The sequence below is a fragment of the Larus michahellis genome, chromosome 5, assembly GCF_964199755.1.
Source record: "Larus michahellis chromosome 5, bLarMic1.1, whole genome shotgun sequence".
In the NCBI taxonomy this organism is placed as follows: Eukaryota; Metazoa; Chordata; class Aves; order Charadriiformes; family Laridae; genus Larus; species Larus michahellis.
In genome coordinates, this window is record NC_133900.1 from 56069132 (window position 1) to 56095775 (window position 26644).

General features: G+C 39.3%; 1 protein-coding gene across 1 annotated transcript in view; it reads left to right on the forward strand.

Annotated features, from left to right (window-relative positions):
- MSANTD1 (Myb/SANT DNA binding domain containing 1) overlaps positions 1 to 23865 on the forward strand; it is a 36614-nt gene extending 12749 nt beyond the window's left edge. Inside the window, 3 exon segments of the mRNA XM_074589023.1 lie at positions 1338 to 1602; positions 12497 to 12781; positions 22903 to 23865. Coding sequence (XP_074445124.1) covers positions 1338 to 1602; positions 12497 to 12781; positions 22903 to 23143 — 791 coding nt within the window. The 3' untranslated portion in view covers positions 23144 to 23865.
- The last annotated feature ends 2779 nt before the right edge of the window (positions 23866 to 26644 follow it).

Genomic DNA, 26644 nt, shown 5'->3' on the forward strand with positions numbered 1-26644 from the left:
TGCTGGTATATGCTGAAACAGAAAATAATAATAAGGAAGGTCCCCGGTTTATTTATTTATATTTTACATAACACGGTTACATCAGGACTGTAGGAAATTAGCATCTTTCTCTTCGGCTGGTTTGTACTGCTTGAATTAATGCAGTTCCTGCATCTCACTCTTTTGTGGAAGGTTAGTGTCGGATTGCACGAGCGCAAGCGGGGGCAGAATTTGGCCCACCGCTTGTGTTGCACAGTATTTGATGCGATGAATAAGCGGTGCTTCCCTGGTATAACTGCTGGCAGGATATAGCCCGATACAGAAACCGGCTCAAAATGCTTGTTTTACAGCAAAGCAATTTATTCACAGTTCTAAGCATCTCGCAGCCTTTTTTTAACTCATTGAATAATCCTTTTAGGTTCCCCATAAAGCAGGTGAAATGCTTCTGCTGCAGTCCTAAGGCAGAACACAGGCTGCATAAATAGCATCTAAATTACTAGGAATACAAAATACACATACAGTAATACATACCTACAAAGGCAAATTCATACTGACAGGACTGCAGTGTGTGCTTATCAGCAGCAAAACATCTCGGGGAAAAAAAAAAAGAAAAGTGGCTTTACATTGAAATTGTATATACGTTTCTCTCTATTTTTAAACACTTAAATACTATTTTGTGCATGTTCTTAAACCCAGATGCAGGCTCCTTTTTAATGAGCCTGCCTGCTTAAACATTTATTAGCTTAGAGATGTATAGTTTTCATAAAGCTGGCTGAAGCTTTTTTGCAGAATATCTTTGCAAAAAAAAAGCTTTTTTTTTTTTTTTTTTTGTGTACATGGCCTCAGTCCTTGCAACCTCCTAGAGAGTCTGTCAAGGCGCAACTTAAAAGCTCGTTCAGGCGACCATGACCCCCTGCTAGCAGATTGTCTGCCTAAAAGGTAAGGGAAAGCTAAAAAAGAAGTAGAAACTTAAAAGTAGCTTCTCAAAGGCTGCATAGATCTTTTTTTTGTTAAACCTAAAGTGTTTAAAAGCTTTAATATTGATGGCCTGTCAACTTTGTCCTGATTCTTTGGCTTTCAGTTAAAAGGTTTTTGTTGTTGTAGCTTATGCAGTTGCTCTGTTGCTATGGAAACGTGACATCAAAATGACGTTTCTCTGTTTAAAAGCTTTTAACTAAATTCCTGCCTGTCAGATGTAGGCCCCATTTTGTGCACTCAAGCTTCAAGCTGTTGCAAAAAGGTTTCATATGTTCTGTTGTCATTCAAATTCTTTATCCACATATGCATGTCTTGCACTACAAAAAACCTAAACTAAAAACTCAATCTATATTAAGTGTCCTCTTTTAAAACCCTTTTAGGTCAGTCAGCAATGGCTGCAGCAGAAATTCCCAGTTACATTGTCTCTTCTCAGACTGAAAAACACAGGAGGGCCAGAAACTGGACTGATGCAGAAATGAGAGGTTTAATGCTGGTTTGGGAAGAATTTTTTGATGAGCTGAAACAAACTAAAAGGAATGCCAAAGTTTATGAGAAAATGGCTAACAAACTCTTTGAAATGACTGGAGAAATTCGCCACGGAGAGGAAATAAAGATAAAAATTACAAATATGACATTCCAGTACAGGTAAGCTTCAGTTCATTCTTTTTATTTTAAGAGATTTTAGCAGGGGCAACGCAGTGATTTTTGCCTTTCAGAAAGAAGTCTCCTAGAGGAAATCTGTCGATAAAAGATTAAAGATTGTTCATATCGCTTTTAAAATTCTCTCTTGCCAGTGCTGTTACGTCATTGTTAATTTTTTCCCCCATTTCATGTCAAACTCCGGGACAACTTTGTTTCTTTGTAATTAGCTAGCCTTGTTATGATGCAGAGGGATGGAAATGTATTTAGTGGGAAAACAGATTTATTTTTTTTTTCTCTCTCTCTTTGCTGAGGGGACTGATTGTGTTAGCCTGCCAGCGGCTCCTTGCAGTGAAACTCCTGCAGTTTGAAGTGGCCAGTGAGAATCGTGATTGCAAGGCAAAGTTTTGTTTTTGTTTTTGTTTTTTTTTTTTTTTAAAAAAAAAACAAACCACCCCCAAACAGAATAATGTTTTTTGGGGGGCTGAAGCTCCTAGATTTTGTTCTTGTGAGTTGAAGGGTTACACTTCACGGGGCCAAGAATAATTGAATGTCTTATTACTGAGTGACACACATTGCTATAATTATAAGCAGCAGCAGCGAAAGAACTATTATATCTGCAGAGAGAGAATCAATGTGCACTGTCAATACTGCTCCAGAGGAGTGGGGGGGAGGGCGGAGGTGTCTACAAGGGGATGATAAAGAACAGGCAGTGTCAGTCAGGAGGGGAAGTTGGCTTTAGAAAATGCGAGGCATTTGTGCGTTTGTTGTTTGCAGGGGGAAAAAAAATAATTAGAACTTAACAGAAATATTTGCATATCTTTTTTTTTTTCCCCTCCTTTTCTTTTTTTTTTTTTTAAATTCTTATCTCTGTGAGGCACAAACTGCCTCATACTGGAAATCCTGAGTGGTGATTTTAGCTATGTGCTTGTAATGCAAGAAAATCAAATATGTGATTCTTTTATTTAATCTCTCCTCAAAGCTTGTATTAATAATAAAAAAGGTTATTACAGCAGGCAACCATGTTAAAACTGCTCGCTTTTCTGTAAGGAACCTTCACTGTATTTAATGCAGAGACTACTCATCAAATAGAAAACTAGGGAAAATCCTGTAAACCCCTTAACTTTGAATGTCCTTCTTCTACGTTTGTATGATCCACAAGCATAATCTTTAACATCATTTCCCATAATATTAAACCTGATGTTTTGGAGCAAAAGCTAACGTCTCCAAAATACTGTACTAACCCTGCTGTAATCCTTACAATTTTCTTCACCCAGTCGGTAAATGAGAAAGCTGGAAGTACGATTTATTTTTGCCCAGCATCACCCAGCAGTTCCCTACTCGGATGCAGATTTAGAAGTCGGGAGTTGTTGGCTACCAGGCCTTTGCTTAGTCTGCTAAATCTGCAGTCCTCCCTGCTGAGGCACACGTCTTGTGGCACCGAGATTTTACAGGTGTCTAGCAACACTGCACGATATTTAAGTGCCGTAATTGCCAAGTGGAATAGGTTATTTCTGTCAGCCTTTGTTCTAAATTTTCAGTGTTGTCGTCAATCAGACCGTCTCAGTTTTTCTAATTAGTGTTTTTACTTTAAAGTTGCGGTGGGGGAAGGGAGGAAATAAAATCACTCATGTACATGAAGAGCGGGGGGGGGGGGGAACGCAGTGCTTTTTTAAAAAATTCTTCTTATGTTTCTGTGAACTTCTAAGATTGCTTCTGTTGCGTGTTGTCATGCTGCTTTTCTGTTTTGCAGTGCGTTGCAGCTCCCTGCTTATTGATTAAGATGCTAATCTAGGGGAGTTAGAAAACTGCCTTGCACCGTCACGGTGCTGTTTCATTTTTGTACTCTTGAATATGAAATGCATCTTTCTTCTCGTTTGTTCCTACCCAAGGCACGGCTGTGCGCTTTGCTTTCAAGGCGAGGTGGTAGGGAGAGCAGGGACAAACAAAAGCTATGCCTGACTTACAGTCTCGGGTTTTCTGGGCACTTTTTGTTGGTGTGTGAGGATGGGAAACGTTGCGATGAAACTGAAAATGATGTGAGATGCCACCGACTGCTGGCTTTGCTGTGAGGCAGCTGAGTTTTAATCCAGGTCTTGGTGCCTGGAGGATACTTGAGGAAGATGCTTTACCTCGCTGTATTTCTGGGCATCATCACTGCACGGTGGCATAAACTGAAAAAGAAGATCCCGAGAGTGGGAAAACGCTCTCTTTTGAGATAATATTTTGCAATGATTACGTAGGGTTAGTTAGCGTGGCACGGAGAGTGCAGCACCAGCAGCAGGAGTGAGGGGGGTGTTCTGCACCCAAGTGGTTATTTCTTCCCATTGCTTCATGACCCTTTACTTTTTTAGGCAACTGTTCACAGCGTAGCAAAGATGCTATGGTCTGCAGCCTGACTTTGATAGTCAGAAATTAACTGGATTGGAATATTTAATCAGATAATCGTATTATTCAGAGATGTGCCACAATTTCCTGAAGGAAAATAAATTTTCTGTCCTACAAATTGCTATACATATGTATACGTGTGTATACATATACTTTTGCCTACGAAAGAAAAAGCAGTACTTGAATATTTCTACTAATCCTTTTAACCAAGTTCGGTGTTAAAAGTGGCACGTCTTATCTTGGGACGACTCTTGAAACAGATATTAAAGACTTGAAACATTAAAGAATATGGAATAGAAAGCAGTGAACACATTTATAACGGTGCTTTCCAGTCTGAGGATCCCACGGCGTTTTAAGATGCAGTCCTGCAAATATTGTTCTGCTTATTTTGCTCAGTGAAAGCCATTACTCATCGTGCGGAAGGAGTCAAAGTCAAACAAACGTATACATAGGTAGCGGAGGAGCATTTCTTAGCCAGTAATTATTGCATTTGCCGCAGTTAGTGCAACTGTGTGTGTGCTTACGGTGGCACAGAGCGCAGTATTGGGCTCACAGCCCCCGTATTCACCCTGCTTCTGGGGATGTTTGGATCCTCCATGGAATTTTCTGCTGCCAGATAAAGTTAGTTGAGGTGTAGTTCAGTGCACGTGAGCATCCATCACGAAAGCGACTTTAGGGTGATCATATCCCATTCCTCCACATCGGAGGTAAAAACCTTATTCAGATGTTAAAATGCCATTATAGAAATCTATTTTATGTCATTATTTCCTCCTTGAATTCTTGTGTTTATTTCTGACTGCCCTATATTTCAATGAGGCGACAAGAGAATGAGAAGATGATTAGAAAACACAATTAGGCTGAGATGTGGAAAGCTTTCTTTATTAAAAGAAATGGAAAAGTTTGTGAGTTGCTTAGAAAGAAGGCAAAGAAATATAAAGGAGTTCTAGAGGTGCATAAAAATATATGGTACTATTTTGCAGAATATAAAGCAGATATTTCTTTTGCCGTAATACAAGAAGTTATTTATTGGAATTGCAAGGCAAGAAACATAAAGCTAGTTAAAGTCATATAAATTTGTATTACACTGCATGATAAGCATGTGGAACTCATTACCACTGAAAATCATTGACACCAAGAGAGCAGTAGGTTGTTTTATTATTATTATTTTTACTAAAGATTAGATTTATTAAATAAAAATACAGACATTGTTTGTTTTCAAATTAGAGTTATGAAAGACAGCGGGTTTCAGGATATTACTAGCTGTTGATGGAAAAGCAAGCAAGCGTCTTTATGGGTGAATGTCCCCCCCAAAATGTGTCCATCAAAATAATTCTTGAAGTATTTAGCACTGACCTTTGTCAGAAGTGAGGCAGTGGGACGATGGGCTGGTCTGGGAGCGGTTCCTGTATTCCTCTGCGTTACTGTAGTCCAAGTGCATGTGGAGGAAATTATTCAGGGAAAACGGTACCATGACCTGAAGTAATTCTTACTGGTGTCTCAGTATGTTAAAGGACCGTTTTGTCCGCGGTGGAAATTGGCTGGGTGGAAAATTCTGCACAGCACCGTAGGTGTAAGGAAAATTTTTTCGCAGGTGCGTTTGAGTAAAATTCTGCTTTTAGAAATGGCAGTAGAATCTGAAATATCTGCTGTGGCTAGATCAGCCACCAGGTTTTTAATGTTCAGTTTTGAAGACACCTGTGCGGTGAGCTGCGTGAACCTCCCTACTTATCCATCTTGGAAGGAGGAAGGGCTGAGTCAAGCCTGCTGGAATTCCAAGTTAAGCTTTCTGATGTGCTGGCCATCAAAAGTTTTGCTGAGATTAGCATGCCAGCTCTTGCACTTTAGCATCACTTGGAATACGTGCTGAATTCTTTCTATTGTGTAGGCTACTTGGGGCATTCAGCACATATAAACCTATAATTAGTGCTTCTAAAAGAAAGCAGTGTCCCGTCACCACTAAGATGCTGGTCTTAATGTGTAACTGTATCTGTTGATATAATATTTCCACTGGCATAATACACACTGGCTTATAAGAAGCTAGGAGGGTTTGTAAAGCTTGCACACTGGTCCACAGTTTTGACTGATTCCTTCTGATGTTTCAAAATAAGAACTGTGTGAATGCAAATTTATTATTTTCAAAAACATCACCCTCCCCAAAGCTTAGGAAACAGGATGCAGCTGTTGCTTTTTGATTTGAATCGCAGTCAATTAATGTTAATGATTGGTAAATTTGAATCCATCTCATGATTTGAATGAAAGATTAGTCTAATTTTTTATTTTCATGTGTACATGATAGCAATTAAACATTGTTGCTTGTGTAATCTGTTGCTATACTCTATGACATTAAGCAACGGGAATATTTGACCTCTGCTACAGCAAATGATAAAATATAAGTGCAGCCAAATTACTGCAGAAAGTTAAATTTCAATATTTTACTAGCTTTCTCTTTAATTTCAATAATTTATAGCAGATGCACAACTTAGTACTGTACTTTTATACATCTTTCTTTTCCTCACCATTGATTGGTTCATGAACAGTTGCTATTTATTATTTATTTTGAAAGCTTTTCTCAGAAACCCCAGGAGATGGATCTTGTATCCATTCCTTAAGGCAAGTAGTAATATCAAATACCGTAATAATAATAAAAAAGCAATAGTGTTTTGAGAAAAAAATGTAAAAAATAAAAAAAGGCAAGTTATAGACTGCTTGTTTTTTACTGACTAAATGATGATTTTAAAAAACTCTCTAGAACATAATATTGTAATAATTTTATTTTAGAAGGTGGATTAATAGGCACAGAATAAAGACTGAAGAAAGGTCAATGGCAGCACAAATTACTCAACTGGTGTCTCAGTCCATTCAGTGGAGTGTTTTGGCAGTAGGATCTCAAAGCCCATTAATTTATTCACTTCTCTGCAATGAGACAAGCAACCACCTTTCAGATTAACTGAGCTGACAATGTTTTCCAGATATTTGTCCACTGGAAACTTGACTTTGATCCCCGAGCTTTTGGAGAGCGTTCTCAGTCGCCTCTGCTCTCAGCTGGATTTTAATAGAGCCTCATGAAACAGCAACAGCTCTAGATAAACTCAGTGTGAATTTATTTTGCAAGCTCTGCTGGCTTTCTCACTTACCCCTGCTTTTTACCTAATTTTTCTGCCTTGGCTTGCTCACTCAGGCAGTGATTTGCCCAATGTCAAAGTGCTGAATGTTTGGCTCATCTTCCTCTCTCATTTCTGGACTATTGCATCCCAGCCTTGCTATTGTCCTGTTTCTTTTTGACTTCTTCATTTTTCATTAAAACAAACAAACCAAACCCACAGAGAAACAAAACAATAATAATAAAAAAAATAATCCAACTTTACATTTTGGATGCAACTAAGAGCTGCTGGGATGAGTTACAGTAATAACTGACTTAGAATAGTAAATTCATCTTTGCTTTAGACTTCAGTTCTGCCAGGGTTATGCTTACCTCGATGCAGGCAAAATCTCTCAGCTGTCTTGCTAGGTTCTCTGGACTTCTGGCAGTTGTATAAAAAAATATTTAAAAATCAGTGAGTCCTGAAACTTGATATTAATATTACCAAGTTAGCTATTTGGTTTGTTTTTACCAGAAAGCTAAACCATCACCACCGTTCCAGTGAGTGTTCTCCCTGTTTACCTCCACCTGCAGCGTTTCTGCTTCTTTTCCAAAGGACTGACACTCCCTTCCCCCCTTATCTTCTCATCTTTCCGTCTGTTTCATCCTTTTTTCTTTATGTATGAGCCAGACTCCATACAGGTAGATGGTTGCTGCTGGTGCTGCTTTTAAGCTAACAAAGTTCTCTTGCCTACCTCCTGGTAGTGATCCTTTTTTTTTTTAGCCCTGAGCTATGGTAAGCAGTCAGAAGTAGAAGAATTAGTATCCATTGAATGCATTCGGAGCCAGAGAAATACCTGGGTTTATATAGCTGCAACTCTACAGCTGTGTGGGCAGATAATAAACAACAGCTCTCCCTTCAAAATCACGATAGTTTTGTAAAAAAAAAAAAAAAAAAAAAAAAAAAAAAGAAAAAGGGTCTGGGTACACAGTGGAGCTCAAACAAAAACCAACTGACCTACTCAGGCAAAATACCTACGCCTGAAAACTTTTCATAGAATCATAGACTGATTTCGGTTGGCAGGGACCTTTAAAAGTCATCTAGACCAGCCCCTCTGCCCTGAGCAGGGACATCTCCACTGATCAGGTTGCTCAGAGCCCCGTCCAACCTGACCTTGAATGTTTCCAGGGATGGGGCATCTACCACCCCTCTGGGCAACCTGCTCCAGTGTTTCACCACCCTCACTGTAAAAAATTTCTTCCTTATATCTAGTCTAAATCTACCCTTTTTTAGTTTAAAACCATTACTCCTTGTCCTATTGCTACAGGCCCTGCAAAAAGTTTGTCCCCCTTTCTTATAAGCCCCCCTTTTAGTACTTAAAGGCCGCAATAAGGTCTCCTTGGAGCCTTCTCTTCTGCAGGCTGAACAACCCCAACTCTCTCAGCCTGTCCTCATAGGAGAGGTGCTTGGTCCTTCAGATCATTTTTGTGGCCCTCCTCTGGACCGTTTCCAACAGGTCTTTCCTGTGCTGAGGGCTCCAGAGCTGGACTTATTATTCCAGGTGGGGTCTCACCAGAGTGGAGTAGAGGGGCAGAATCACCTCTCTTGACCTGCTGGACACACTGCTTTTGATGCAGCCCAGGACACAGTTGCCCTTCTGGGCTGCAAGTGTACATTGCCGGCTCACATACAGCTTTTCATCCACCAGTACCGCTAAGTCCTTCTCCTCAGGGTTCCTCTCAATCACTTCATCCCCCAAGCTCTATTGATACTGGGGGTTGCCCCAAAAATCACAACCAGGGTAGGTGATTTAGTGAAAGAGATGCAAGTAATAAGGCCAATGATACTTTGTACTTTCTTTATCTCAGTCTTCACTGTCCAGATCTCTGAGCCTGGTGTGCCTGGAGTAGGGTTAGACGAAATGGTTAGTTAGTATGGTTAGACGAAATAGCTGGTGGGCGGCCAGCTTAACATGAACCAGCAGTGTGCCCAGGTGGCCAAGAGGGCCAACAGCATTCTGGCTTGTATCAGGAATAGCGTGGCCAGCAGCAGCAGGGAAGTGATCATGCCTCTGTACTCGGCACTGGTGAGGCCTCACCTTGAGTACTGTGTTCGGTTCTGGGCCCCTCTGTACCAGAGGGACATTGAAGTGCTGGAGCGTGTCCAGAGGAGAGCTACCAGGCTGGTGAGGGGTCTGGAGACCAGGTCATATGAGGAGAGGCTGAGGGAGCTGGGCATGTTTAGCTTGGAGAAGAGGAGGCTGAGGGGAGACCTCATTGCCCTCTACAACTACCTGAAAGGAGGTTGGAGAGAGGTGGGTGTTGGCCCTTTCTCCCAAGTAAATAATGACAGGACCAGAGGAAATGGTCTGAAGTTGCGGCAGGGGAGGTTTAGATTAGATATTAGGAGGAATTACTTTACTGAAAGAGTGGTCAGGCACTGGAACAGCCTGCCCAGGGAGGTGGTTGAGTCACCATCCCTAGAGGTGTTTAAGAAACGTCTAGATGTGGCGCTTCAGGGCATGCTCTAGTGGCAGAGATTGTAGGTTGTTTGGTTGGACTCGATGATCTTAAGGGTCCTTTCCAGCCATGAAGATTCTGTGATTCTGTAAATACCAGCAGCAGAAAAGGACTGAGCCAGGAATCATCTCTGAAAGTTTGTGAAGATTGAGGGAGGTCCCTGGGGACTGAAGACAGGCCACTGTTTAACCCATCTTCAGAAAAGGCAAGAACAGGGATTAAAAGTTGATCAGCTTCCCTTCGACTCCTGGGAAGATCACAGAGCAAGCCATCTTGGAAGCAATTTCCAGACACATAAAGGAGAAGGTGGTAACCGGAAATAGCCATAGTGGATTTACTAAGAGGGAACCATATCTGACTGACTTGCTTGCTTCCTGTGATTAAATGACGAGATCTGTGGGTGACAGCAGAGCAAGGTATGTTGTCTGGTTTGACAGTAGAAACCCTTTTGACACGGTCTCCAAGAACATCCTTGTATCCAAGCTGGGATGTTAAACTTCAAATGGATGGACTACCAGCTGGCTGAAAAACTGGCTGGATCTTTGGTCTCAAAGAGTAGTGTTTAATGGCTTGTACTCTACCTAGCGTCTCATTCTAAGTTGAGGACTGCAGAGGTTTATACTGGGATATGCCCTGTTTAATATCAACAATCCAAAGGAGGAGGTGGTGGAGTCCATGCTCACTATTTTGCACATGATGCCAAACTGGGGGGCTGCAGTCTGCACATAGGAGGGCAGGCCTGCTATTCAGAGGGACCTAGACAGGCTTGAGGAATGGGCTGACAGGGACCTCGTGAAATTCAACAAGGACAAATGCAAAGTCCTGCCCCTGGGATGGTCAAATCCCCTGCACTGATACAGACTGGGGATGGACTGGCTGGGCAGCAGCTCTGCTGATGAGGACCTGGGGGCCCTGGCCTAATGCTAGGCTAAACACAAAAGCAGAGTCAGCAGAATACCAGCTCTCAGCTTTTCCTGTCCTTTTTGGCACAGTGTTTTGCAGTCCTCCAGGATCAGACCATGTCTGTGAAGCCTCAGCGCAGCTGCTGGGCTTTGCACTGGAGTGGCTGAGATGTCCTCACACATGGCTTTTTGCTGTCTCGCCCATAGGGATGGCCGACCATGGTGAATGCGTTGCAATGAGCAGCTGAGGACGGTAATGTTTTAAACCCCATTGCTTGAATGTATTGGGGGTTTCAACATGGGCAAACACTTGTGGAATGTTGACTTGGCTAGTAGCTTATAGTGGTTTAATTGATATGTTTTTCATGCAAATAGCCTAAACAATTGAACTAAAAATAATCAGTATCAAGTGATGGTTGCTGTCAGCCCTGTATTTAGCTATTTTGTATCTGTGCTGGATGGATATGCATGTATTTGTAGGTTGTGCTAGATATTCTCTGACTATGAAATCGCAGCAGTAGGTCGTGAAACATGTATGAAATTAAAATTTTGAATGCATAGAGGGCATAAAAATACAGATGGCTGTGGAGGCTTTGCTATGCAGGACCATGGTGTGCATTTCTAAATAGCTGGAAAAGCTCATCAGACCTTGCAAGGATGAGAAAGAAAGAAGAATCCTTAAATGGCTTTAAAATCTAAGCAAATCTTTCTGCCCTCTTTCCTCACTGGTGGATTTCCCCTTACCCTAGACTGAGAGCTGTTTAAAAGGAAGAACTTCAAGTTCTCACTTTTAAGTTTGGCACCATTTTTATCATGTTTACATGTTATTTAATTCTATCCTTTGCAGGACAGGTGGGGGCAGGATGGATTCTGAGGAGGAAAAACCTGAAAGGCTTCAAGGAAAGGGGGCGGGCCAGGTGTCCAGGAATAGTTTTTATCCTTTTTTCTAATGGAAACCTCTTGCTAGCTGTGAGAATCAGATTTGGTTCAACTTTTTGTTAATTTGAATGAAATCTGGTTTATGAAAATGGAGCATTTGTCATTGGTCTTGCCTTTCCTGTTGTGTTCCCTTGCTGCATTTTGATTGAGAGTAACAAGATCCGAACTGGAAAAGGCAAACAAAAAGAAAGCTGGGGACTCTAGCTGAGCACTGGAGTTTCTTTGAGATGTGTAATTCATCTGTACACCTCAGTTGTATATTTCTCAGTAAAAATAAATAAAATAACAAGCTACCAAGTGGGATAGCAGTGAACTTTGTGTTAGGACTGAATAATAGATCTCATGATAAGATGCATGTGAAAGACAAGGTCATGGTTGATGGTCCTTTCACTGTAAGGTTTTTGTGCATGCTGTTTATAATGCATTATTAACTGTCTTCATTGGGCTGCTTTTTTTGTGTGTGTAAATAAATGAAATCCTAAACTTCTTCCTACACTGATCTTTATTCTGTAACAGATGAACAGACATTTACATCTCATGGGTGTTACTAGGATATTTACCTAGGCAATTCAGAGCTTTTAGGTAATATTAGGAAAAGAATATGAATTATATCTATAGCCACTTGTATTCACCATGGAAAATAAATGTTCATTCTTCAAAGCATGGAAGGACAGGTCTGCTCAGAGTTTGGTAAAGGCTGTGGTGTGTTGCCTACTCTGGTTGTCAGGGTCTGCTGTCAGATTGGTTAGTCTGGCCCTCTGTAAGGGGAAGAAAAATTATTCTACAACCAGCGTAGTAAGTACTGTTTCCATTAGAGGTTGTAATGTTCTTTATTTGTATTGAATTCCATTTGGGGTTTACATGCAACTTTTAATCACAGGTCAAAACTACGAAAAGAAACTGAAAGGCTTCACTGGAGATCAAAAGAAAAAAGTGTCTAATTTTGTTCTCATTAATAACATTCAGTTCGACACCTAAATGTGACCAGAACAAATGTTTTGAGATAGAAGATCTGTATAAAAAGTACTTTTATAAGAAAAAAAGATTTAACGTTGTATGCCTTTTCTTACAGGAAATTAAAATGCATGACTGACAGTGAAACTGTTGCACCTGACTGGCCTTACTACAAAACCATTGATAGGATCTTATCCAAAGTGACAGACCACAGCGATGTGAAAATGCACGAAAATCAGCAACCAGGTCCTTCTACATCACAGACGGAGGCCTCGCAGTCTCCATCAGCCAAGTCCACACCTCTCTATTTGCCATATAACCAGTTTACGTATGAAGGAAGGGAAGAGTGCTTTGAAGATGAACATTCAGAGAGCTCATCAAGCTTACTTTCTTACAAGCTGAGGTAGTATCTGTTTTTCCCCCTTTCTTGTATTTCACAGAATGAACCGTATCTGCTAGGTAATGGGGACACCCGAGCACAGTTTTCTCTAACAGCTGTTGTATCTTTTCTGTAAATCACAAATGACATCTGTTCCCCAGTCTCAGCCACTTTGCTGAATTGGGGCATTTTCTTTATTCCTTTATGAGAGGCTGGAAGTGAGTAGGAGGACTGGCCAAAAAGTTGTATAATATTGCCAAAACTCAGTGTGCATGTCACTGCTCACATGAGGTACAGTGTTTGTAATAGGAGTATAGGCATGTTCTGCAGAGAGTTCTGCAGTGCAATCAGAGATATAACATACTGCTTAGATGAGATTTTTGGCTTGCTCTAGTTTTGCTTTTGGTATGAGTTTGAAAATTCTCTGGCTTCAGCTATTATTAAAATGCTGAAAAGATGCAAACAATATTTCTCCGGACACTGAAATGCTATTTATGCAGTTTGAAAGTACATTGCAACATTTCAAATACAATTGAGAATATCCCTTTTTCAAAGTAAGTGCTAGTTTGAGAATGCAAACATGTGTTTCCTTTTTTGATAAGATTGGAGTTCTCTGGAAAGCGGCATTTTAACAAAAGGCAGGGTTGTACACTTGATACAAATTTTAGACTTTACCGGTCTCATTTTTCATCCAGAGTGGTGTGAAATAAGAGTTGATTACAGTTTTCTGGCACGACAAAAGTTGATCCTAGAGATCCTTATCATGAGTCTGTGAAGCTTTGACTATAACAGTAAAATTATCTGTCAGTCATGCAACTGAGAAGGTGTTGAGCTGCAAGAAGAACCAACCTAACAAGTTTGGATTATTGTTTCCAAGCCTGCTCTTGGACGAATAAAACCTAGGGTAAATTCATTCAACCATTTAAGCAAATAGTCCTTGAATAGCTGATTATTTTTAAAGCTTTTTTTTTTGCAATCAAATATATATTATGGCACATAATTCTTGAATTGTAGCAACCTTTTTGTTCACAAGCAACATTTTTTTTTCATTGTAGTCCATTGTAAGTAGTTGATATCCCTGATACATGGTCTCTCTTGATTTTAGGATCTGCAGACTCCAAGATCACATTTCTGATGCAATAACTTTTGCCCCCAATTCGTAATTTGATTTCCAGTAATATTATTTAATAAAATTTAATTAGAAGGTCATTTTTCCACACGCATGAGGTATAGTTTATTCACTAGACTATTTGATAACATCAGACTTTTAAAAAATGCCAGAAGTTAAATTTCTTCAGCTTAGGGAGAACTCCAGGACAAGACAGATTTTGTACCGTAGGTGACTTGTAGGGGAGGACAGAGGTCACCACGCCAGGTTTCACTGCAGACCGTAGACAAGCCATCACAGAAGTCAAGCTAATCAACCACGAATGCGTTATCTATTGTGCTTACAGCTTGCACATGGACGCTCATGTAGATGCTTTCATTTGCAGCTGAAGTGGACTTAAGCCACTCTAACTGAATTACTTCCATAGCGATAAGATCTGGAAAATTTAGGCTATAATGCATTTTAGCTAGCTTCAGGTTCAGTATTTTTTTTTTTTACTTTGTTCAAGGTAATTACCTAACCTGTTCTAGTAAAAAATATTTTAACTTTACTTGGCCAATTTAGAAACTGCAGGTCATCTACTCTGCCTTGGTGAGGCCGCGCCTGGAGTACTGTGTCCAGTTCTGGGCTCCCCGGTTCAAGAGGGACAGGGAACTGCTGGAGAGGGTGCAGCAGAGGGCTACCAAGATGATTAGGGGACTGGAACACTTCTCTTATGAAGAAAGGCTGGGGGATTTGGGTTTCTTCAGTCTGGAAAAAAGACGTCTGAGGGGGGACCTTATCAACACTTATAAATACTGAAAGGGTGGGTGTCAGGAGGATGGGGCCAGACTCTTTTCAGTGGTGCCCGGGGACAGGACAAGAGGTAACGGGCACAAACTTGAGCATAGGAAGTTCCACCTAAACATGAGGAGGAACTTCTTTCCTGTGAGGGTGGCAGAGCACTGGAACAGGCTGCCCAGAGAGGTGGTGGAGTCTCCAACTCTGGAGACATTCAAAACCCTCCTGGATGTGTTCCTGTGCAACCTGCTCTAGGTGACCCTGCTCTGGCAGGGGGGTTGGGCTAGATGATCTCCAGAGGTCCCTTCCAACCCTATGCTTCTATGATTCTATGATTTAAATCTAGCCTTTAATGGCAGAGACTGGCTTTCAACTGGCTGCAAGTCTGTCTGGCAGGTAATGACGCTTTGTCCTTGCAGCAGGTCAGGCTGCTGCCACCTGCTAAAGGTGGCTGTGCAACAGGGTTTGGGAACTGGAGGAAAGGGTAGGTCAGCTGTCAGTGTGGTAAGACCTCCATAAGACATTGCTCCCTAACTTACCAACGCAGCCATGCTCTCATAGTCTCTACTGTAAAAGAATTTTGTGCAATATAATATTGTGCATGTCATGTAACAGCAAGATATGTACATATTCACAAGTTAAAATACAGTTCTAATGTGATTAAAAATAGGAAAAACTTGAGCAGTAGATACCACTTGAGACATTAGTGTAACATTTTAGGTGAGTATTGCGATCGGATTAAAAATTAGCAAGTGCTTGTGGTATTAATGAGGCACGTATCTGGAAAGAGGAAAAGCAGTATTCCAATACTCATAGAGGGTTTTGAAAAGCTTGTACAGCTGTGACCTGTTCAGTTTAGTCTGACAAATGAGAGAAGGGTAGGAAACCCTTTCTTGGGCAGAAGGAAATAAAGCGCTTGCTAATGATATCAGATGGGTTAAAATCACTTAGAGCTGCCATGGTAAGACAAGGGAGATAATTCTTTTAGAGTTACTAATGGAAAATTATGAACTGAGAAGCAATTTTCAGCTTAAGCAATTAGAGTCTCATCCTGTATTTGAAAAAACTCTTTGAAATAGCCAACAAGAGAGAAGAGAATTAGCATATAAAATTTGAGTCCATCTTGGCTTTTTTGTAAATGCCCTTGCCTCTGAACGGTACACAGTTGATCTAATAGATTCAAAAAAGGAACTAAAGACAACACTGGCATTTGAAATTAAAAGAATGTTTCAGGTCCTCAATTTCCCTCTCAATTTTTGTACTTGATGGCTATGCAAAACAATTATTTTGAAACATATTTTGAAAAATATACACACATATCTATATGTAAAACACAGATGCATTTTACAGCTGTATATTTTACAACTGTATATTCCTTATTTTTCTGTGAAGCAGACTATACACAGATCAGTCAAGTGTGCAAAGTAAGCTTATGCTATGGGATTTTTTTTTCTTCAGTAATAAAAATCATAATGTTATGTCAACAATGGATAGTGGAAAAAAACCCTCAAACAGTACTTTTTTTTAAGCCAACTATTAAACTAATGAAAACTTTACTGTTATTCCCTTAAACTCTCAAACACAGCTTTTGCTTGTCAGCTCTGTATTTTCGACAGTATCCTTGAACATAGCAGGAGGCTACTTGGCTATATAAATTTCAACTTAAAAAAATGTACTGAATTTAATGCTTAGCTTTCATGATAAAGAAAAATGTCAAGATTTATACTTCAATCAATACATACATACTTTCAAGCCGAAAATAGATGAAACTGGATTTCTTTTCATTTTATTTGAAATTCTTTGAGTGTGGGACCTTCTTGCAAACGCCAAATTTTGCTAGTTAGTGATAATACAATTAACATGGGAATTAATTTTTATTTTTGTTGCAATTTGCAGATGAGAAAAACATTTGGAATCCCTGTTTCCCTTTAATGGGGTGCCTGGTATTTTTTTAGTATTTTTCTAACTGCTTTTGGGCTTGAACAAAGCTTGTATTATACTGCAATGTCCATAAAACATCTGACAATAATAGAATTATTCTATTATGGTCAGATAATATAATGCAATGTGGCAGAGTCTGTACAGCAGTTTAAACTTTTAAAACAAAAATTCCCGACACCACTATAAATGACTTTTTATCTAATTGAAAACAGTGTTTTTTTCACCATGTGGACTAATTTATAGTCTTTATTTTCATTGTTAAAGTAATGACAGAACATAATTATCCAGACTGTGAATGTGGTTCAGACTTCATCCGTTCTGCCATTTCTATCGTACTGAAAATGGGTGTGAGAGAGTTACGTTTATAGATTAACAGACCATAATAAAACCACCATGTCACCTAGTTGGACTTCTTGTTAAATACTATCCATGCATTTGAATTCTGTTATTCTGGTGTGGAGCCCAGAAATGTTATGGAGGGGGTTCTGTGACATGCTTCCCTTCAGCAGAGGCCTACTGCACTTGGGAGCCCCACGTCTCTGTTGTCCTCCATTTCTTTGTCTCTGTGATTTGTTTGACTCTTGGAAATTTTTTACTGGATATTCAGTCTAGATCTGATATATTCAGAAGATGGAGAATTCACTCTTCCCTGCAGGGATCTGTTCCAGTGATTAATCTCTTGCTTAAACCAGTGTCTTGTTTCTAATGTGAATATAGTGAACTAAACTTTCAGACGTTACTTATGTTTATTTTCACTACGTAGGAGATCCTTTCAGTGTTTTTCACTTTTTGCCTCAAGGTAGTTTTGTACCATGATAATACCGTCTTTGGTGTTCTTTTATTTTTAAATGTAGATTAAATAATTTGATACAGAAGGTTTACACACAGAGAAAGAGTAAGAATTGGTAACATGAATTAACCAAGATATGAATTGTTTAATAGAAGTGCATTAAAACTTGGTGGGGATGCTAATTCAGGAAATAACAGTTTTGGCAAAGCCTTCAATCTTTCTAAAATTATGCCATGGCTATTTAAAATCTGAATGGGCAGCATCTACAAAGAAGTTTGAGCTTTAGGCTATGCGCATTATGTAGTGCATCGTAACTCATTATGCAGACTTGTTATCATAGCAAGATGCTTTGCCCAAGCTCCAAGCCATTTTTGTGGTTCTTTTCTACCCTTTACTTCAAGGATGAGCCTCATTAATTCCTGAATGCATTTGGCTGTATTTGAACGAGCCTAGTTTACCAGAAGATCCAGGTAGCCCGATTCTCAGTCCCCAAATTCTGAAGGTCTTTGTGCTGTCTCTGATATGAATATTATTTACTTCCAGATCATTGTTAATTATTTTCCATAAAGATATGTGTTATGGAGACCTACTCAGATTTTTATGTACCTAAAAAAGCAGAACCAAGCCAGAAACAACTGTTAGTAGTTGAAAGCCATAAATTCCACACACTGATGGTACTGGAGACCCATTTGCCATGAAGTAGTCAGAAAGGAAGAATTGTTTCTATGGTTTTGTGCAGGTATCACATTTTTGGCAAACAGATTACTCTTTGTATTCAACTCCTGCTTCATTAATTATTCACACATCCCTGAACTGAGCCTTACTGGGTGAGTGTAGGCAATCAATCAAGGAACTTTTAATTGAACAGTGAATTAAATTGATCTTAGATAGGTAGACAGCAAATACATTTGAGATTTGCCTAATTATATCTGGAGGTTTTGCTTTGTTTCCCCCTGGTCCCCAATGCACACTGTCATTTCTGCTCAGCATCCTAGATGAGAGGGAACATTTTCTTTCCCTTGGTTTGCTTAATTTGAACCCTGCCTGTCTGTCTTGGAGCATAATGTGGAAACAGAATCATAGAATCTTCATGGTTGGCAAGGACCTTTGAGATCATCGAGTCCAACCACACACACACACACAAAAAACCCCTACAACACACAAAAAACCCTACAACATACAAAAAACCCCTAGCTTTGCAAGGTCCTGCTTGGAACGTGGTACCAATGCCAGAGCTCTTCCACACTTTGTGTGTGTGGTCAGGGGAATACCAGTGCAAATTCTCTTGGAGGCTCCCTGCTGTAGACATTAGAGGCCCAAGACTATCAGCAGATTGTATTTGAGGTCCTGGATTTCCTAGACCCCTCTTTCCTCCAGATGTCAAAAATCTACCTTCAGAGACTAGGCTTGGCAAAGACTGGAGATACTTCTTTGGCAGAGGCTGTGGAGGCCGTCAGGATCTGTTGCACCCCTATTGTCACAGAGGTGTTGGCTGCACAGGAAAGCAACATGGAGAATCAGCAACAGGAACTGACTGGTGTTCGCTACAGCAAACATTGATCGTTTCTTATGCTCGTGCCTATAGATTGCCAAACTAGACATCTAGCTGAAACTACCTGAGGATACTGATGCTGGTGGGTTACTCAGTGCTGAACCCATATTCCTATCCCTGCTTCCCTCCTGACTTGCTGTTATAAAAAGTTATTGACGCTGGAGAGATCTCTCTGGCATGCTACCTAGGAGACCTGGAACTTCTCAAGAAAGATGCTCAATATCTGAGGAAACACTTCAGCATTCAAATGACTCCTTCAGGCATCACTGGACATTTTACATTGTTTCATGTTGCTGAGGGTTCTTTACTCGTAAATTAGATTCTTTAGACCCTTCTTTTGTAGACCCCCTCTCAAGAGCTCTCCTTTGAGAGCTATCCTGCAAGAAGAGAGGATTGTAAATTCTAAGTCCTTACTATGGACTTGTGAGTGATCATAAAACCCTCTCACTGATAGTCACTATGGCTGGAGAGAAAAGGAGGTTTGGAACACCACCAAAGCTAGGGTTGTCTGAAATAAGTATTTCTTTTCAATTAAGGCTGTCTAATTACCAAGTCTTGCTTGTTAATTGTAAAGAAACAGAGAGAGTACTTAGGAAACCTTGAAGAATCCTTTTGCCCTGGCTTTTGGGGGAACTTCTCTGTGCTGAAACACAATTTTGAGCAAGAACTTGTCAACAGGTACCTTCTCGGTTATTAGCAGACTGCAGATACTGCTGATACAGTTCCCCAGATAGCTGCCATCACCACCAGGCATTTTGCCTCTCTTTCCTCTCTGGAGCTGCACAAGACAGTTATTGTCTTGGATGTATGGTTATGTGTCTCACAGGTTTTTGATGGACCACATTTGTTTAACTGAAAAACAGATAAAATCCTGTACAGACTCTAGGACAACACTTCAGAGGTTTTTTTTTTTCTTCTCTTAAAAATAATCATTCAATCCAAATCATTCCATCTCCTTTTTTATGGTGCTTTATTTTTTTTTATTTCAATTGAAATTAAAACACAAACGGTAGCCACAATTGCCAAGAAAGTCATGCAGTACTCAGTGCAGCTCAGTACCGTTGACGTGCCTCAGGTTTTCTCTCTCATTCCTTATCAAGGACCATTATCACCAGCGCTTACTTTGATAAGACGCAAGCCCTCTTGTTGCTCTTGGACCCAGCTCTTACCTGTTTCAGACAAGAGGTCTTACTGTAGCTACTTTCTAGTACTCTATAGGGAAGAGGATAAAGATACATCGCATTTTCAGTATTTAAATCCTCTGTGAAGACAAGGTTAAATTCAAAAGGTGACTTTCTGAAATGATGGTATTATTTTAGTCAAAGTTTCTTGCTCTGCCTGCCACAAAGCATGCATTCTTTGTGAATGTGAGTGCAGTGATGGGAACCTTGGAATAAGAGATTCAGTGCTGTCCTTAAACTGTTGTAGAACTTTTCCACTTGCTTGACCTCTTTAAGAACCACATTTCAAATCATTCTGGCCCTTAGGTTTAATGGGGGAAACAGAATTTGCTGTCATGCAAGACCCATTCTTGCAGGATTGTCTGGCTGCGATAATCTCAGTGATCAGCTATAAGCTTGACCCGCAGTTTGAGTACAGCAGCATGTATTTACATATATATTTTATATATAATTTATATATATTATATTTGATGCTCAAAATCAAATATGATATATAGATTCTACAAAGGTGAGTTTATTTTGTATACCTTCCAAAGTTATGTTTAGCATAAAGATGATGGCTTTTCCTTTTCCTTAGCATCATCATAGCAGTGTAATGGTGCTAAAGACCTTTGGATCGTACAAGTAACTTTAAATTCTTGGATAATCTAAAAGCCAGTGGTCTTCGTTTACCATCTTAGTGTACATTTATAAAGGAAGATTGTTTTTCTTTCTTACCTATGGACAGGGGGACATCACATTCAAATGACTAAACACTACTCAAACAATTTCCCTCAAGACCAATTCTGAATTTTTTTCTCTTGTATTTTAATAGCATTTAATTTAATCCATTTGTTTCTTTTCATAGACCTCACACTTTTTGGGTCATTGCACTCTTAAATGTCAAGGGGCGTGTGTCTTTTTGTTATATTTGTGTTAAGTCTTTCAGGTGCTTAGGATTGTTTATTTCTCTTGCTGAGAGATCTGAATGTCACAGTCACTGTTGCACAAATCCTGTCCAGTAGGGTAAGAACATGAATGAAATTATGATACAAATCTGCCACAGCCAAGTGACCTCTCTCCCCACTCCCCTTCTTCACATTAATAAAAACACATTCCTTAAGAGTTCAAGGTATCCTTATTCAAGGATGTCTTGAAATCTGCAAAGCGTTGACATGGCATACTAGTCACCACTGTGCTCTCATTATTACATTTCACCCAGAAAGGATACTGTATTTGGCAGAACACAACTGAGATTGCTGTTTGTGTGAAGGGACTTCAAGACCCACCATCAGATAACTTTGATGTTGGGGACTCCAGTCTGGAGTTAGAAAAAGTGTAAATGAACACGTGGACTGTCACTTTAAGTTAGAAAAGAAGTTATCTAGCTGTAACTGCAGGTTTTTCTGATGTGCGGTTCACTTGCACATTTGCCTTCTACTTGCCTTTCTTCCTCCCTCACAATTCAGCACACTTCTTTCTTAGATTACAGGTTAAGAGAAACAGATCTATCCACGTGTGTGTTCTGACTTGTATGCCACATAGGCTGGTTTTGAATTCACGTGTTGCACTGTCACCCCAAGTTAGGACAGCCGTGTGAACTCTACATCATGAAAGCACTGTTTTTATTACTAGGTTTATCTCTTCCTTCCAATACAGAAACTCAGCATGATGCAGCATAGAGGAAATTCTTAAAATATTACCTAAATTGCACATGGTAGTTCTACAGACTACAGATGAGGACGTACAATTTGATACATGTTTATCTAACTTTTATACCCTGAGAGAATTCAGAGACATTCAACATGACTGGATACATAGACAGCCTTAGATTCATCAATCTGGTGTTTTCAAAGGCTACAAATACTATTTTTGAATTTCAGAAGAACTTTTTTAAAATCCAAATAGCAATTAATCACTGTATTGAATACAGAGTCTTGCCTTTATATTATGGTGAAAACAAAACTATAGCAGAGGGTTACAGTGTACTTGAAATGTCCGTTAAAATGTTAGGAGTCTGAGGAAGTATGGTTTATTTTGTTAGTTGTCCTACTTGATAAAACTTGTCATTAACCTAAATATGAGAAGAAGGTAGGCACAGTATCCTGTGTTTGTGACAAATACATTTAATTAAAAAAAAGATCTTAAAGTGCAACTGGCAAATGCCTCTAAAAGCAAATATGAAATGGGATCAATCTGTGACCTGTAAGAAAAGAGGGAATCTTGTAAGCTGTATCCTGCTCAACTTTTATGTCGATTATGTTTTGTGATGGTATATATAAATGAGTGGTCAGTGCAACTGCTGTGTCTCAGTGCAAGGGCAAATTCTGAGACTAGTATGCTGTAGTGGGACCAGCCTTAGTGATGCGATGCATTAAAAAACAAGCTGTAACTTAGTGTAACACATAACAGTGCAGCATGTTCTCTGGAGGATGGGATGGTTATTGCACCTTTAATAATGGCCAGATGAGCAAGATGTCTCTCCCAATACAGTTTATAAATTCAATGTATAAAAATGTCAAGATTAAACAAACAAAAAAAAGATGCCTAGTATTCTGCAGGGAAAATTCTTATTAAAAACAATGAGACTTAAAAACTTCTTTTTTTTACAGTCTGTAATGCTATGCAATAATACAGTAAATACTTACGTTTTGGTGTGAACTTGAGAAGAAATTTATTGGAAAACACAGAGGGGTTTAAAAATAGGACTAGGTTATAGCTTGGCCAAGAATGAAGTATAAAATTTTAGGTTCTAACATTATTTTTTAAATATATAAATATGAGTTTAATTGTTAACAAATATTCATATTTCAGAGCTGAAGAAAGACCAGTTAAGAAAAGAAAAATGCAAAGCTGCAGCTTCCAAAAGAAGAAGCTAAAATTAATGGAGGCCATGTTGGAAGAACAAAAGAAGTTGAGTAGAGCTATGGAAGAAACCTGTAGAGAAGTGCGCAGGATTCTGGATCAGCAAAACATCATTCAAGTTCAAAGCTTACAGTTGCAGGAGAGAATGATGAATCTACTGGAGAAAATGATCTCCAAATCTAATGTGTAGTTTCCTTTGTGAATGCCTCTGAGATTACTATTGATATTATAGATATCCCTATATTGCACACCATACGTGTGTCTGTTGCCCTATTCCCAGGTTTTCCACGGAAATTAAAACCTTAGTGTAATCTTAGTTAAGCAAAGAGAAGAGATAATGCAGGGTGAGAGCTATCCAGTATGATAAAATTAGTGCAATAAATGCCTAAATTGAATTATTTTTATACGGAAAGGTTAAGGGATTAATAGCTCTGGGAACTTCAATACTACTTATGCCTAGGTCAGGTATTGTTTTACAAACAGTGGTGTTATATGTTGCTTCACATCAAGGAATATAGCCTGACCTGTTGTAGGATAACAAAATAGTGCATTTCTAAACATGGTAATTGCATCTTGACTTTGCTGATGATTAAGCCCTGTTTTGAAACATACACCGTGATTGTACAAGTGACCTATGGTTCTTGTGAAGAGCTAGTTGGGACTATGAGATACATAATTTTAAACTCCATGCCTGATATGAATAGTACTCTAAAGTATTAGGGTAAAAATAGTCTATTCAAATACACTTTTGATATAAAAAGAAAACCCCCAAACCACCTTACTATATACTGAATACTAAAATGTATAGAAGATACTTGAAGTTGCTTTTGATATTAAATGTTTAATTTTTTTCATTATTAACTGGAATCTGTTGACTTAATGAACAACCAGCAATGAAAACTCTCATTTATTCTTGATCACAAAAGAAAAATATTGTACTGTGTGTATATACATATATATATATAATCTATCAAATGAAATAAAGAAAAAGAAGAAACTTATTTATTATTGCTGGGCAGATAGTATGCTTTGGGACAGTGAAAAACACTGGGAGAGATAACCATGGTCAAAGTTTTTTAATTCTTAATTGCAGTGTGAGATCCCCTATACTGACCCCAAAACGTAGAGATGGAAGTCATGAAGAACATTCAACATCTCTACAGTGGTATTTGCTGGTGGCGCAACTTCGGTATGCAATTAGATGTTTGAAGGTGTGGTCTGTAAGGCCGATCAACATTGATACACCACAAGAGGGAGCCGGAGGCATAAAGGATTGCATTTAAATCGTTAGGATGATGTACCAAGTGTTCGGTTCTTCAGTGAAATGTAACATTGAAATATCCTTTAACATAAATTCCAAAATTCATCAGCTGAATTTCCTATATACCATTTCTTCTTGCGTTCTCCTTGAAAAACATATTTCTTCTGCTTTCACTGTGTTAGATTCAGATATAGAAGTATAGAAAGTATAGAATTAACGTTAGGAATTTGGGCCATTTTCCATTCCCACTATTAAATAATGTCCTATAATTTCCTCTCTTGAAACTTTATTTTTGAAGGTGTCTGTATTTTCCTGTATAATTTAATGTATTGTCACCTAAGCTAATGTTAGCTAAACTATTTTAAAACCAGACCCAACTATTAATCTGTAATTATGCTTGGTGAACAGGATAAAGGTTATACTCACCAAGTAACTTAATAATATATGGAAATATTTCTTAGAAGATCCTGCAGGTATGAAGATTAAGAATGATTAAGTATGTAAATGTGCCCCGTTCCTACACAGTTTAATTCATGGTAACAGGGTAATGCAAATGTAGTAGACTGAACCTGCAGAAAATGGTGGCTGCTGAAGTATAAATGAAATAACTTTCCTTCACTCCATCTTTACTACGGTGATCGGGTGGTTGGAAAAAGTGTCTGGTCTGACTCTGCAAAGATAGGGTGATAGCTGACATGTAGCAAAAGTGAAATTCCGAATACTTTTGTGTATGTAAATTGAATTAGTCATAGCTGAAAGAAAATCATGAAACCTTATTATATCTCTGCCTGCAGAATTACTGTTAAAAGCAGGACTGTTCTTAATGTCATACAGGTGGTCAGAATACTTGCAAGAGCATTGCCATACAGGCATATAAGAGAGAGGGAACATATGTTGTGTGCTTTGTCATGGTTTTGCACATTCCAATGTAGATCTGTCACAGATTAGGGTAGGCTGACGTATCCGTGTTGTAGTGCTTCCTGACACTTTAACTTGCGTACAGTAAGATGTAAAGAAACTCTCCCCTGATGCCATGGGAACTAATAATATTTACTGACATTATCTACTTGAACCTTATAGCAATTAAATCACATTAATGAGCAATAACAATGGCAGCATATTTGAACCTTCTACCGTAGAGCAGGTAGCCCCTCTCCTTGTATGCTGTGAGAATAATAATTCCAGAGCTGTAGGAATACAGGAATGGAGGAACTCTACTGATTCCTTGCCTGCTACCACCAGCAACCATGTCATATAATCCCTTTTGTAAATATGTGAACCTGTATCTTAAAATGAATTAGGTGTTTAGTCCCCAGAATTGTATGAAGAGCTGCATTACAGATGGGATTGTCTATAGGATTGCTTCAGCTCTGGGACCCAAATACATAAGAAAGACAAGGACCCATTGGAGCGAGTCCACAGAAGGGCCATGAAGATGATCAGAGAGAGGGCTGGAGCACCTCTCCTATGAGGACAGGCTGAGAGAATTGGGGTTGTTCAGCCTGCAGAAGAGAAGGCTCCAGGAAGACCCTATAGCAGCCTTCCAGTACCTAAAGGGGGCCTGCAGGAAAGATGGAGAGGGACTCTTTGTCAGGGAGTGTAGTGATAGGATGAGGGGTAATGGTTTTAAACTGAAAGAGGAGAGATTTAGATTAGATATCAGGAAGAAATTCTTTACTGTGAGGATGGTGAGACACTGGAACAGGTTGCCCAGAGAAGCTGTGGATGCCCCATCCCTGGAAGTGTTCAAGACCAGGCTGGATGGGGCTTTGAGTAACCCGGTCTAGTGGGAGGTGTCCCTGCCCATGGCAGGGGGGTTGGAACTACATGATCTTTAAAGTCTCTTCCAACCCAAACCATTCCAGGATTCTATTCTATGGTTATTCTTGGTCAATTCATACCCATTTCTTCTTTTATCAACACTGTGACGTTGCTGCTTTTTGTAGCGCTTACTCTTGAGAGAAAGCGGACGTGTCCCATGCAGCCCTTCTTCAGAAGAATAATGCTCTTTTATAAGGTAGGGATTATTATGATGACTGTTTCACTAATTTTGCTCTTTGAGTTCATCCTTCTTAAATTGAATTAGAGAATGATATACAGCATTCTGGATGAGACTCTGAATGTTGTCTTACATAACTGCATTAAAGGAAGTGGTGTTTTCTGGAGGTTGTAAGATTTTATTTCTATATAAACCATCATTTTTTTAGTAGTTAAATTTAGAAGTTCAATTTTAACAAAAGGCTTTATTCCCATCCTTCCAGATAATCTGTATTCTAGCCCTGTTTTTGTCCAGAAGGTGAACACAGCACTGCTGTAGACTAATATAGCTAGTTTCATGTGTGACAGAATTTTTCTAATTCTCTTTTTGACAAGAGGTTGAAAATTTCCTATCTACCCATAGTTTTTTTTTTTGCTGCCGTTTCATTTGTT